This window comes from Aspergillus karnatakaensis (assembly GCF_047715665.1).
Source record: "Aspergillus karnatakaensis strain CBS 102800 unplaced genomic scaffold BJY04scaffold_77, whole genome shotgun sequence".
NCBI lineage: Eukaryota > Fungi > Ascomycota > Eurotiomycetes > Eurotiales > Aspergillaceae > Aspergillus > Aspergillus karnatakaensis.
In genome coordinates this window covers 137,085-149,336 of record NW_027395789.1, presented here as the reverse complement: position 1 = coordinate 149,336, position 12,252 = coordinate 137,085, and the positions used below count along the sequence as shown (strand labels likewise).

At 52.5% G+C, this 12,252-nt stretch overlaps 7 protein-coding genes across 7 annotated transcripts; 5 read left to right on the top strand and 2 right to left on the bottom strand.

Moving 5' to 3' along the window:
• Window positions 1-563: 563 nt before the first annotated feature.
• BJY04DRAFT_153992 (uncharacterized protein) lies at window positions 564-2,630 on the top strand. Its single transcript, XM_073708918.1, has 2 exons — window positions 564-1,636; window positions 1,699-2,630. The coding sequence occupies exons 1-2, from the start codon at window positions 853-855 to the stop codon at window positions 2,502-2,504; spliced, it is 1,590 nt and encodes a 529-aa protein (XP_073565596.1). The 5' UTR covers window positions 564-852; the 3' UTR covers window positions 2,505-2,630.
• Window positions 2,631-3,945: 1,315 nt separating this feature from the next.
• Window positions 3,946-4,819, top strand: BJY04DRAFT_153995 (uncharacterized protein). The gene has a single exon (XM_073708919.1). The coding sequence runs from the start codon at window positions 4,075-4,077 to the stop codon at window positions 4,669-4,671; it is 597 nt and encodes a 198-aa protein (XP_073565595.1). The 5' UTR covers window positions 3,946-4,074; the 3' UTR covers window positions 4,672-4,819.
• Window positions 4,820-5,225: 406 nt separating this feature from the next.
• On the bottom strand, window positions 5,226-7,191 carry BJY04DRAFT_223770 (MFS transporter; the record flags this gene model as incomplete). Its single annotated transcript, XM_073717784.1, has 6 exons — window positions 5,226-5,887; window positions 5,966-6,068; window positions 6,125-6,861; window positions 6,919-6,976; window positions 7,025-7,045; window positions 7,096-7,191. 6 exons carry the CDS (start codon window positions 7,189-7,191, stop codon window positions 5,226-5,228), a joined length of 1,677 nt encoding a protein of 558 aa, XP_073565594.1.
• BJY04DRAFT_201329 (putative DRAP deaminase) lies at window positions 6,790-8,181 on the top strand. The gene is made up of 4 exons (XM_073713055.1): window positions 6,790-6,861; window positions 6,919-6,976; window positions 7,025-7,045; window positions 7,096-8,181. The coding sequence occupies exon 4, from the start codon at window positions 7,466-7,468 to the stop codon at window positions 8,132-8,134; it is 669 nt and encodes a 222-aa protein (XP_073565593.1). The 5' UTR covers window positions 6,790-6,861; window positions 6,919-6,976; window positions 7,025-7,045; window positions 7,096-7,465; the 3' UTR covers window positions 8,135-8,181.
• A 248-nt stretch (window positions 8,182-8,429) lies between these two features.
• On the top strand, window positions 8,430-9,796 carry BJY04DRAFT_232262 (urate oxidase; the record flags this gene model as incomplete). Its single annotated transcript, XM_073719715.1, has 3 exons — window positions 8,430-8,566; window positions 8,620-9,266; window positions 9,337-9,796. The coding sequence occupies 3 exons, from the start codon at window positions 8,430-8,432 to the stop codon at window positions 9,456-9,458; spliced, it is 906 nt and encodes a 301-aa protein (XP_073565592.1). The 3' UTR covers window positions 9,459-9,796.
• On the bottom strand, window positions 9,432-10,644 carry BJY04DRAFT_153868 (mitochondrial 54S ribosomal protein uL13m). Its single transcript, XM_073708917.1, has 3 exons — window positions 10,387-10,644; window positions 9,941-10,301; window positions 9,432-9,861 (listed from the first exon to the last, which is right to left on the bottom strand). Exons 1-3 carry the CDS (start codon window positions 10,405-10,407, stop codon window positions 9,737-9,739), a joined length of 507 nt encoding a protein of 168 aa, XP_073565591.1. The 5' UTR covers window positions 10,408-10,644; the 3' UTR covers window positions 9,432-9,736.
• On the top strand, window positions 10,487-12,128 carry BJY04DRAFT_153734 (40S ribosomal protein uS9). Its single transcript, XM_073708915.1, has 4 exons — window positions 10,487-10,812; window positions 10,886-10,908; window positions 11,255-11,326; window positions 11,394-12,128. Exons 1-4 carry the CDS (start codon window positions 10,767-10,769, stop codon window positions 11,682-11,684), a joined length of 432 nt encoding a protein of 143 aa, XP_073565590.1. The 5' UTR covers window positions 10,487-10,766; the 3' UTR covers window positions 11,685-12,128.
• The last annotated feature ends 124 nt before the right edge of the window (window positions 12,129-12,252 follow it).

Here is a 12,252-nt window from a genome sequence, read left to right as displayed (position 1 = left end):
CAAAATTGAAAATTAAAAAAAGAAAAACTCTTATTTTCTTCGAGACTGATCTCTCTCATTTCTTTTTTTTTACCCTCTCTTCCCACCCCCCCCTTCTTTCAATCTCCCTCTCGATCTCCGCACCTATACGCGCCTGTCCCTGGCTAGAACCGCATCATCAAACAAATTATCCTAGTCGGTTTCGCGCATTGTTGACGCGAAGCAGAAATTAGCTAGCAATCTCTCTGGGCTGCTGGTCTGAGTGAGACCCACTTACACGCCGGCTTTTCCTGTGTGGATCTGAACCATCGTCTGTTTTGACAACGTGCGGATAAAAAGAAGTTCCCACACGCTGCGATTTTCCTGGTGGGTGACCGTGGGGACCTCAGATTAAGCATCTCAACTTGTCCTGACCACCTTCTTCCCAGTGGAGTCGCTTTGATCCTGTACACCATTATCATCGTCCGCGATTGAGCTTCCTCGAGTCGAACATAAGCTCGTTGCTACTCGTCCATTAATCGCGGTTCAGCGTCTCCCTGCCTGTCGTTCTCGTCCAGATCAGAAGAAGAGAAGGAAGGAAAAAAAAGTCGTGTCGGATAGAAAGAGCCGGAATTTTTATCAACGGAAGAAAAAGAGACAAGGAGATTTATCTCGTGGGAAAATTTCTTCGAGGACGCGATTATTGAAATTCGTTGGGTTGACTACCTTTCACGCGCCTTGACCGAGTATTCATCGAAAGGCATTGAAAAGAAGAGTTTTCTCGTGCGATCAATGATCGAGATATCGTGAAACTTTTGCTCCCTCGCCAATCCCCAGTCCTCGTCACCCCTCCATCATCGCTCCTCCCTGTCAAACCAAACTCTCCGCCTCAAGATGGATCCCAGAAATCACCCTTCCCGGCCCCCATCCACCAGTCTCCCCCAGGGCTCCACGCCGCTGTCCTCCGCGCCCATCTCGAGCATGCCAATGCCGGGGTATACGATGCAGCCTCAGTATCCGGTTTCCCAGCCGCATACCCTGCCACCTCTACAGCCTCATCATAGTCAATCGCCCGCATCCCACTACATGGGGCAGCCGCCGTACCGGCCTGATCTGAACAGGTACCCTGCTACGACCCACGAGGTGTACGCCTCTTCCGCTGCTCCGATCATGCCTCACACTTCTGTTGGCAGCTTGCCTCCGACCACCTTTCTCTCGCATCCGAACCCGCAGGCGCAGGCGCAGCCCTCTCAGCACTATCCTCCTCCTCACAGTGTTCTTCCACCCGCCTCTAGCGCTCAGTCGTATCCGCAGCCAATTGCGCCGGCGCCTCCCCGAGATCGTCGCCCTGACTTCAATGGCCTTCCATCCGGTGCTTTTAGCTACTCTGCAGATGGCAAGGCTCCTCAGCCTTGGATGAACGGGGATCCCGCTGCGGCAAACGGTGCTGCTGCGTATGGCACTAAGGACTCTCCTCGCACCCAGGTAGTTGGGTCCCAGGGCCGTCGCGGTATTCTTCCCAGCGCACCTGGTCGCGCGACTCCTGTCACTGGTGGTATCAACGGCGCGGCCAAGAACACTAGCATCCCGGCTAAGGATGCAGATGGAAAGTTCCCTTGCCCGCATTGTAACAAAACCTATCTTCACGCCAAGCATCTGAAGCGCCATCTGCTGCGTCGTGAGTAACACCATGCCTTGTAAAAGCAGAAGCGAAACTTGCTAATATGCACCTCTCAACAGACACCGGTGACCGCCCGTACATGTGTGTTCTTTGCAAAGACACATTCTCTCGAAGTGATATTCTAAAGCGCCACTTCCAGAAGTGCTCGATCAGACGTGGTAACCCGACTGGAGCGACCCACTTGTCGCACCCTAATGCGCATGTCAAGAGGTCTCAGCAGCAGGCTGCAGCTAACGCTGTGAAGCCCGTTCAGGACGAAGTCAGTCCCAGCATTCCGCCTTCCAACGGCATCCCGGGCGCAACCTACGGCGAGGGCGCCGTCAATGGCAATGGAATGGGTCCGGGCCGACCGGGCTATCCGGAGCACCAGGCTCTGGGCTATCCCATGCCATCTGTCAACGGAATGGGTCGCGGACAGCCCGAAGAGCACTACGCTGGTCGTCCCCATCAGGGAGCCCCTTGGCCTGCTGGTCCCAAACAGAGCCCGTATCTCGTGCAATCGGGTGCTGATCCTTCCTCTCATCAACTGAATGTTGACCGTGCTTCCATTGAACAGGTCAAACAGCCGGTTCCCCAGGATCAGAAGCGCCCTGTTATGCCTGGACATCCTGGCCACCCCGGCGAGCTTGACTGGACTCAGATGTTCCAGCCTGGCGCTAACGATGGTTACATCAACCCGGTGTTTCCCCAGTCAATGCCAGCCGGACAGGAGCCGATTCATGCCCACGTTGATGCCGAGCGCAAATACTATCCCACAACCACCGCAGGTGCTCAGGAAGGTGGCATGAACGGTCTGTACTTGGCTTCGACTATGAGCGGCGACGGTAAGCGTTCTCTGAGTGCGCAGCAGGTTCTCATAAACTAACCCGTTGTCTAGGTACCGTCCAGCCTGCTAGACAATAGATACGGGAAGTTCAAATGCGAGAGTTGTGGATCTCTCGGTTGAGCTATCGTCCAACAACTGCCTCATTCTCGTCCGATCTTCCGACTGTCAGCAATGTTTGATCACGAAAACGATTCTTCTAACTGCGAGTACTCGTTAATCAGTTTCATCTTCATCTTGTCAAAAATATCTTCAGCATTTACCATCGAACGGTGCGACTTCATGAGTGTCCGATGGTACGGGGTGTGGTTTATCCGGCGTCCAACTATAGACTCGGGCATGCTTTTGTGTTTGCGGTTCTGGTTCCTCTCGTTTTTTCATCCAATGCGCCCAAAGAAATCTCCTTGCGGAAGGCTTTCGTCAACTATCGACTCCCATTCACATATATCTTCTACATCTACAGTCGAAACCCGAAGTGCACGCGACAGCTGAGTGTGTTCGGGTTTCATTTGCATAACATCACGGCCGTTTCAATCTGCAAGTTCTCCCAGCCAAACGATGTAAGGAAGCCTATATCTTCGGGATTCACATAGGCATGTCATACAATTCTGTGTTTTTTTGTCTGCGTCTGTTACATGTCGGTGTTCCTGTATCTTTATTACTACGGCTCTTGTCTCTCTATCTACTCTTTCCCCGGCATCCTTTGTTCAGCAGCGGATTCAATGGTCTGCGATCAGCTGTGTGAGACCCTGACAGGAGTGCCAACCCTGCGGTTTGCTCCTGCGAGCCAAAAGGTCTGTTTGCTCCTGTCTCACTGCACACCCTGGTCACCTGCTCTCTGATACATCAGTTGTTCATACGTTCTTGTGTCATTTTACGCCCTGTTGATTGCGCGGAGCTTTCAGCAGGGCTCGGACGGAAAAGCCAAGAGGCAAAAAGCTAGATTATAGACGGAAATCGAGCGAACAAGAAAATAAATCATAGAGATCTTGTCATAAGGTGTCTTCGGTCGATAGTAGGATGTATTATTGAAGTAGAGCCTTTCGCCCGGCACCCGAGAATTCCCTGCATGGCCGGATTGTTCAATATTAACCCCTCTTGTCGGAAGAGTATTATTAGATTTGTCAACGGAAGTGAGGAACACATAAGTAGTGTGCGTGTCTGGCCTCTAGACTCTGGACTCTGGAGTGAGGGGTATAGAACCTTGAGGTAACGTGGGGGTCCTCCAGCAGCTACAACCTCCAAACGTCACCGGCACCACGACGATATCAGCACTTTCTGATTGGTTGTCCGTCACGGGTTGACTCGGAGCATTCAGGATAACTTTTACGACCTCATCAACTCCTGAAGTCATCGCTCGTCCCACTGATCTTGCTCTTCGTCCTCTCCCAATCCTACCCTGTACGCTTGGCCTAGCCCGCAATAATAACGTCTTGCCTTTTCGCCCCACTGCGAAACTACGGGGTACCTCCTCCGCTCCTCAAATTACACCGAGATCCCGACCCTTGATCGACGAACACCACCCACAACTCGGCTTCTTCCTTCCAACATCATACCATCTTCCCTGTCCTCGTCTTCCTCGCGCAGAGCAGAAAAGCCCACCTCGGACAAAATGTCCACAAACCGACCCTTCCTCGCCAACTTCCTTGCCGCCTTCCGTGCCCAATCCACCTACAAAGCCTCAACCGCCGGCTCACAGTCCGCCACCGGGTCCTCAACCCTTACTCCATCCCAGATTTCACAAGGAGCACGAGCAATAGCCACAAAGGCTGCTACTGCGACAGCAGCGCCCTCATCTGCCTCTACTTCGCCAGCCAACGCCGCACAGTCATCTGCTGAACCCACCTCTGCAACACCGCACTACCACCACCACCACCACCACCACCAGCCCTCAAGGCCACATTCTCATCACCGCCCACCGCTCAACTCGCACCCAACAACAGACTCTTCTCCATCGTCGCCGCCGACTGCCTCCTCGACACCTATTCCAATCTCGAATAGCCAGGGTCGAGACCGCCAGCGGCGTGGAAGTGATAGCTCCAATGGTTCAGGCGGATTTCGGGATGCCCTTGGTCCGGAGAAGTGGTATATTGGTGGGCGGACAGCAGCTGGTGAGGAGAGATTCTATCGCCTTGGCATGGTGACAACGGGAGGTGGACGGCTAGGGGGGAGTGGGAGGGTAGGGAGTATCGACCAGTTGAGTCTGTGACCCTACTCGTCTCCTACTGCTGAGTTTATTGCGTGTCCGGTGTCATTCTGCCTCAAATGCACCACTTCGGAAACATCTACAACTTTATTAACGACTGATTTGCCATGGGTTGGACTGGACTGGATTGGATTGGAATGGACTGGGCGTTATAGCTGGGCATCCTGGGGCGTTAGGTTTGGTTAGCTCCCTGCCTACTTTCTTCTTGCTGCTTCTTTTTACCCTCCTTGATGAAGACTTGGGGTCTCATTTCTACGCTTGACTCGAAAGAAAAAGAACTTGTACATGAACATGGTCGATGCTGGGACTCGATCTGCAAAATATCTCACTTATCTGGCTTTGCTTCAATTTAGCCATCATTCTGCTCTTTTGTTGTATTTTTGGTTATTCATACACTTCTCCACGACTGAAAAAGTATAGATGCAAATACAATACACCAACTCTTCTCTTCTCTTCTCGCGACAATTGTGTCTTGTCTAGGCTTTCCTTGAAGTCATTCTAAAGAGGATCTCTAAGTACGGTTCTTACGCCTAGACAATTATCATTCATCATCTGGCTTACTCCTCACTTCTATCCAAGAGCCCCTCCCTTTCCCCCTCCCTCTCCCTTTCTCCATCGCCACCGCCATCCTTCCTCCCCAAGAGCCTTCCCTTCACCCACTCCCCAATCCCGAACAAGTCGCCAGATGAACCCTGTTTCTTCCCCTTCCCCTTCCCGATCTCCTCTTTCCCCAAACCTAACATCCCCCAACAACTAACAAAACACAATCCCGCCAACGAAAAACACATTGCCTTCCATCCAAACCTCCACTCAACGAACCCGCCCCATAGCGAACCTAGAAACATGCCCAGAAACTGTGCCATGGTTTGGATTCCAAAGGCTTGTGCTATGCCGGCTGTTTTCCGTCGTTTGTCGACTATGGGGCTGCTTTGATGGCCCAGATTCTGGTTCCGGTTTTGATTCTGGCCCTCGTCTTGGTAAGTCTCTTCTTGAGTCTCAGCTTGGTTCTGCAACGACTCGAGAACGTTTTGGGTCTCGACATATAGTGCTGGGGTTGCGAGGTTCATGAGCAGCCCCGAAACCGTGAGAAGGGTTAGGAGGAGGGCGATGTGGGTTGTTTTGTTCTGCGAGGCAATGGACATTGCGGCGAGTGGGAGGGGGAGCAGGAAGAAGGATGTGAATGTTGGGAGACGGGGGCCGTAGGTGTCTGAGATGTAGCCTTGGATACAGATACAATCGTTAGTATGCTGCGTGCTGTTGGATAAAGAGGAGAGGAAAGAGGAGGGGAGACGCATACCGAAGAAAGGCTCGAGAAGAGCTGTCAGGGCCGAGGGAAGAAATGCAAGCCCAGCGCCTAGAGGGCTCCAGTTGAATGTGTTCTCAACGAAAATGGGGATCGTCTGGATATTGATGTTAGTCTGGAGAAGATAAGTTGAGGGTGTTAAGGGAGAAATACGGCGTCAAAAGCGGAGTAGAGGAGACCCTGAACCAGGAGGCCAAAGGAGGATATCACGACCCGGCGATGCCTTGCAATTTGAAGGATTGTTGGAGCTCTATGCCCCCGCGGTCTTTGCTCCTGTTCACGATGTTCAGTATGCCCATTGGTAACCGCAACCTGAGACTCGTCATCTCCTGACCGCACTACGTCCGCAAAGGTGCGATATCCACCCCTAACTCTCGCATCCAAAATAGCCTCCACCCCCTCCACCCCCTCGAGGTCCTCATCCTCTTTCACAACCCACCTCTCCGCAACACCCTTCTCAATAACCAACAGCCGCATAAGCAAATCAACACCCACAAGCGCAAACGCCATCCCAATAACAACTCCATATCCGGCCCTACAATACACGATCCCTCCCAGCAACGGTCCAAGCATAAAGCCCAATGCAACCGCCGAGCCCTGATACCCAATCGTCTGCCCCAGATTATCCAGCGGGACGGAGTCCGTAAGCAATGCGAGTCCCGCAACAGCAACCATCGCCGTTGCGCCTCCTTGCAGGAGGCGCGCGAGGACAAAAACTGCTGGAGATCTGGCGACCGCTAGGAGACCCATTGAAGCTCCTAGGAAGAGGAGGCCGAGGACGTAGGGGGCGCGCCGGGTCGGGGTTTTGTCGACGATGTAGCCGAATATGGGACAGCAGAGGAAGGCGGTTAGGGCTTCGGACATGAGGAGAACGGAGACCCAGTATTCGCCTGGAGTACTTGTTAGTATGTGAATGAAGGTAGAAGAGGAGGGTGTCAATGGCGTACGGTCTTTGTATGGGACGTTTGCGCGCTCGGATAGGGCTGTTGGGAGGATGGGGACGACCTTGTATCGTGTTAGTTAGGGCCAATCGGCGTTGCGTATGGTGCTCACCATGGCGTAGAGGAAGTAGTCCTATTCCAGCGTTGTTAGCAGAGCTTCACATACATTGACGCGAAACGTACCGTGAACGAAGATATCCAGACAGTTGCTACGATGAAGACCGTAGAAGAGCGATAGCACAGTAGCCACGGAGGGCGACCATTTCGCGAGGACTGCATCTTAGACTCTATTCTGATGATTTAGAGCAAGGGAAGCGCAATTACATCTCGATCAAAGATATTCAAAAGGGAGCGGAGCCAAGTTCCGACGAAATTTGCCCAACATACCTAAATGTTCCTATGGAGATCCGCCCGGCCTGCAGAGTTCAGACACTGACATCAGTTCCCCACGTCAACTGTCAACTAAGCTAACTATAAAACCCCGAGCTCCCAACCTTTTTACCACTTCAAGTCACACATCAAACACTTCCAGTCAACAACTGTATACACCAAGATGCGCTCCCCGCACCTCCAATACCTCCAAAAATGCCTCTCCCTCGCCGAAAAGTCCCCGCCCCGCCCAACAAACTTCCGCGTCGGCGCGATCCTGCTCTCCCGCAAAGAAGGCGACATCTGGGCTGAAGACGACCAGCTTTTGTCGACCGGATACACAATGGAACTCCCCGGAAACACACACGCGGAGCAATGCTGCCTCTCTAATTACGCGTCCAAGCATTCAACCCCCGACGACCAGATTTCAGAAATCCTACCTGATACACCGGGGCGGAAGATAATCCTCTACGTCACGATGGAGCCGTGCGGGAAGAGACTCTCGGGGAATGCGCCGTGTGTGCAGCGGATTATCCAGACAAGAAGTAATGGGAAGAGGGGAATTGAGAAGGTCTACTTCGGGATTAAGGAGCCAGGGACGTTTGTTGGGGAAAGTGAGGGGTGTAGGATGTTGACGGAGGCAGGGGTTGAGTGGGCGTATGTGCAAGGGCTGGAGAGGGAAATTCTGACAATCGCGACAGCGGGGCATGAGGATGGAGAGGCGGAGGTGAGGGAGGGGTTGAAGGGGTTGGCGACGAATCTGGATGACATTAGTGATGGGGAGGTCCAGCGGCAGGAGGAGATGAAGCGGAATCCCAAGAAGAGAATGATGGAGGTGAATCTGAACCAATAATGCACATGTGTATAGCAATAATATAAAGCACACATCCCGCTTGCAGGTGTTGGCTGTAGGTCGAGCAGGGGCCCTCCGCGGGACTGATAAGATAAAGCTGGATGGCTGCGGCCGGCCAATGTTGCGGCCATCGGAGGTGGCCGACACTCCTCATCAGGCCATTCTCTCGCCCATTTCCTAAGGTTGTTCCTTTAAGACTGCTACTGTTCTCGAGTCAGTGTTTTCTTTGAGATTGTCTATTTTTTTTTCACCCCATCTCTTCTCCTTACCTCTAAAATTACCACTCTCACTCACTATGTCAACTGTTGCAGCAGCCCGCTACGGCAAGGACAATGTCCGCCTCTACAAGGTCGAGAAGAACCCCGACACAGGCGTGCAGACAGTCGTTGAAATGACCGTCTGCGTCCTCCTCGAGGGCGACATTGACACTTCGTATGCCTCCTTCAATCTCATATTCACCCGCAAAACTAACAAATATACTCCAGCTACACCAAAGCCGACAACAGCGTCATTGTCGCAACCGACTCCATCAAAAACACCATCTTCATCACAGCAAAGCAAAACCCTGTCACACCCCCGGAGCTCTTCGGCTCCATCCTCGGAAACCACTTCATCACAAAATATCCACACATCCACGTCGCACACACAAGCATCATCACGCACCGCTGGAGCCGACTCGCCGTCGACGGAAAGCCTCACCCACACTCCTTCATCCGCGACAGCGAAGAGACCCGGAACGTGCAGGTCGACGTTACGGAGGGCAAGGGCATCGACATCAAGTCGACAATCAACAAACTCACTGTGCTCAAGAGCACCGGTTCTCAATTCTGGGGATTCGTCAGGGACGAGTACACCACTCTGCCTGAGGTGTGGGATCGCATTCTCAGCACGGATGTCGAGGCGACGTGGACGTGGAAGACGTTCGCGGGGCTTGAGGATGTGAAGAGCGTTGTGCCGAAGTTTGATGATGCGTGGGAGGCTGCTAGGAACATTACGCTGAAGACCTTCGCTGAGGATAACAGTGCCAGTGTGCAGGCGACTATGTACAAGATGGCGGAGAAGATTCTGGCGCATCAGCCGCTGCTGGAGACCGTGGATTATTCGTTGCCGAATAAGCATTATTTTGAGCTTGGTGAGTTCTTCCTTCCATCTTGCGGGTAAGCGATATACCTAGAGTTAGGGCTGACGTTTTTGCTTTTTAGATCTGAGCTGGCACAAGGGTCTCAAGAACACGGGCAAGGACGCCGAGGTCTTTGTACCCCAGACGAACCCTAATGGGTTGATCAAGTGCACTGTTGCCCGGACGCCCAAGGCGAAGCTATAGAGTAAATTAGATGCTGTTTCATTATGGAGTTAGAAGGCTGTATATAGCGGGATCAGAATCATCATTTTTCACACCCAGAATCTCTATCTTAATCACTCCTTTGCTCAAGGGAGCGTGCTGGACACACTGTAAATGTAACAAAAATTATACAAACAGTGAATTAACTCCCACCAATGCGCTAGAGAAATATCATACAAAAGTGATACACGTAGAATACAGTATATGCCGTTGGTATCTAATCCAGCAACGAACCCAAAACAATGTCTCTTTCTCTGCGCTCACGCGGAAGCCTCAGCCTTGACCTCCTGAAAAGCCTGCTTCACCTCCGGCAGCGTTCCAATCGCCGACTCCGTCCCAACCCGGACAATGTTCTTCTCATACGGATGCGCGAGTCCTTCGAATGCTGCAATAGATAATCTGCATTAGCCGCAATTTCACCAGAAGCACCCAGAGAGCGGAAGAATGGCGAAGGCAAAACTCACTCTTCAACCGCGCCAACCTCTTATCCCTCAACCTATTCTTCGGCAACATGCCTCGAACCGCCCGTCTGAGAACCTCACCACCACCCCACTTCTCAAACATCTTATCCATAGTCATGCTACGCAGGCTACCGGGCCGCGTGGTGTGCGTGTAGTACTTCTTTTGGAACCGCTTCTTGCCTGTCGTGTGCAGGTCGTGGCAGCCGACTGCGACGACGTAATCGCCGCAATCAGTAGACGGGTCATATATGGGTTTGTTCTTGCCCATGAGGACCAGGGCAATTGAGGAGGCGAGGCGGCCGAGGCTGCGCCCGTCGGTGCCGACGTCAACGTGGTGCCATGTTCGGGAGTAGGCTAAACGGGTCTGATATGAAAGTTAGATGGAGTTTTGGAGGAGGATAGCGGGGTGACAAGGTGAGAATTGTGAGTAGAGAGTAAAAGCATCATACCTTTCCGACAACTTGCGACATCTTGAACCTCAATTTCGTGTGCACCTGGCTATCGAAACCAATTCCTATCCTATCTCAATGCTCAGTATCCAAACTCAGCTCCGCGAGGTTCTCCGTCCGGAAAAACCTCTCTCCATTCCGAGTCCGCGTCCCAGACATGGTCCCGTGACCAGACTCAAAGCCCTACCCGCCGACTCTGTAATGGGATTAGCGCGGACTAAGCGAATTCACCCGCACGGATTATTGTGGCCGCTCTCTGGCAAGCGAGCCGATCGAAAGAAGTGTGCAAGACGTCGACGACAACTTCATCCCACCAAATCCACCGACGACCCCCTCCGGCACACTCCCCTTTCGACACCGACAAGGGCCATATAGACATCATGGCTTCCGTCCCGAGTGTGCAATGCTTCGGCAAGAAGAAGACGGGTGAGTTGCGAATTATTGTTGAGGTCGGACTTGGTGATATGGACTTTTTGCTGATTGCGGATTCGTTGTTTAGCTACCGCTGTCGCCCACTGCAAGGTATGAGAGATTGATTTTGTTCTTCGACATGGTGTTCTCTGGGATTGGGTTACGGGACGAGGTTCGACTGCGATGTTCGATTTGCGTGTGAAGGGATATGTGCGACCGGATTCGAGACGAACCTATAACCCGAATGAGGATGAACATGAGCATGAGCATGGTACTATGGAGAGGAGCGGGTCAAGGAAAAGGAGGAGGAGGAAACGATTGTCAAGCACTTCGCAACACAACCCATCACCACCGATGACCCTGCACGCAACGCCGTTCGAACGCTCGAAACCGCACCCGATCCCAGAATGACATGTTTATGCACTCGACGGAAGAACAATAACTAACAATCCAATAGCAAGGCAAGGGTCTCATCAAGGTCAACGGCCAGCCCATCTCTCTGGTCCAGCCTGAGATCCTCCGCTTCAAGGTACGCCTCCACCCACCAATCACCCACCAACAATCCTTTTACCCATGCCAACAACTGTGAAATATAGGTCTACGAACCCGTCCTCATCGTCGGCGCCGACAAATTCGCCGGTGTTGACATCCGCGTCCGCGTCACCGGTGGTGGTCACACCTCTCAGGTCTACGCCATCCGCCAGGCCATCGCCAAGTCCCTCGTCGCCTACTACCAGAAGTACGTCGATGAGCACTCTAAGAACCAGCTGAAGCAGGCTTTCGTGCAATACGACCGCACACTGCTCGTCGCTGACAACCGCCGCGCGGAGCCCAAGAAGTTCGGTGGTCGCGGTGCTCGCGCCAGGTACCAGAAGTCTTACCGTTAAGCGTTTTATATACGAGCGCTTGGCGGGTGGGGAAAAGAGACTCGGGGCTGGACCAGGCTGGTGCTGGGGTTTTTGTCTTGTCTATTTCTGCTTCTTCTAAGAGGAATAAAAAAAGGAATATTTTTTTTACAAACAATCAGGAACGTTTTCAGCGATGAGTTTTTGCGTATCTATTGCGGCGGTTGCTGGTGAGGAGCTTATGGAATGGATGGGCAGGAACAGAAAAGTCGGCTGGTGTTCGCTTGCGGTGTGTACTGGACTGGGACCCTGGACTTGCAGGATGTAATGTCCACCTTGCTGGGTAATTGGAGGACATGTACCACTCCGGCTGCTCAGTGAGGGAGGAATAATGGTGCGATACTGGCGCTTCCCGATAGTGTAGGCCAGGAATATGCAATAACACCAATTTCCTTTTTCTTCAACTCCCTCCAACCCCCCGCCGGGTCTATATCATGATGGCTACGGTTATTAGTCCACTACATTGACTGTTTGATAAGGTATATGTTATTCGTACATGGCTGTCTGCCCTCGCTGCCAAGGTTCTCGACACGGAGGTTCTAATGGCTAG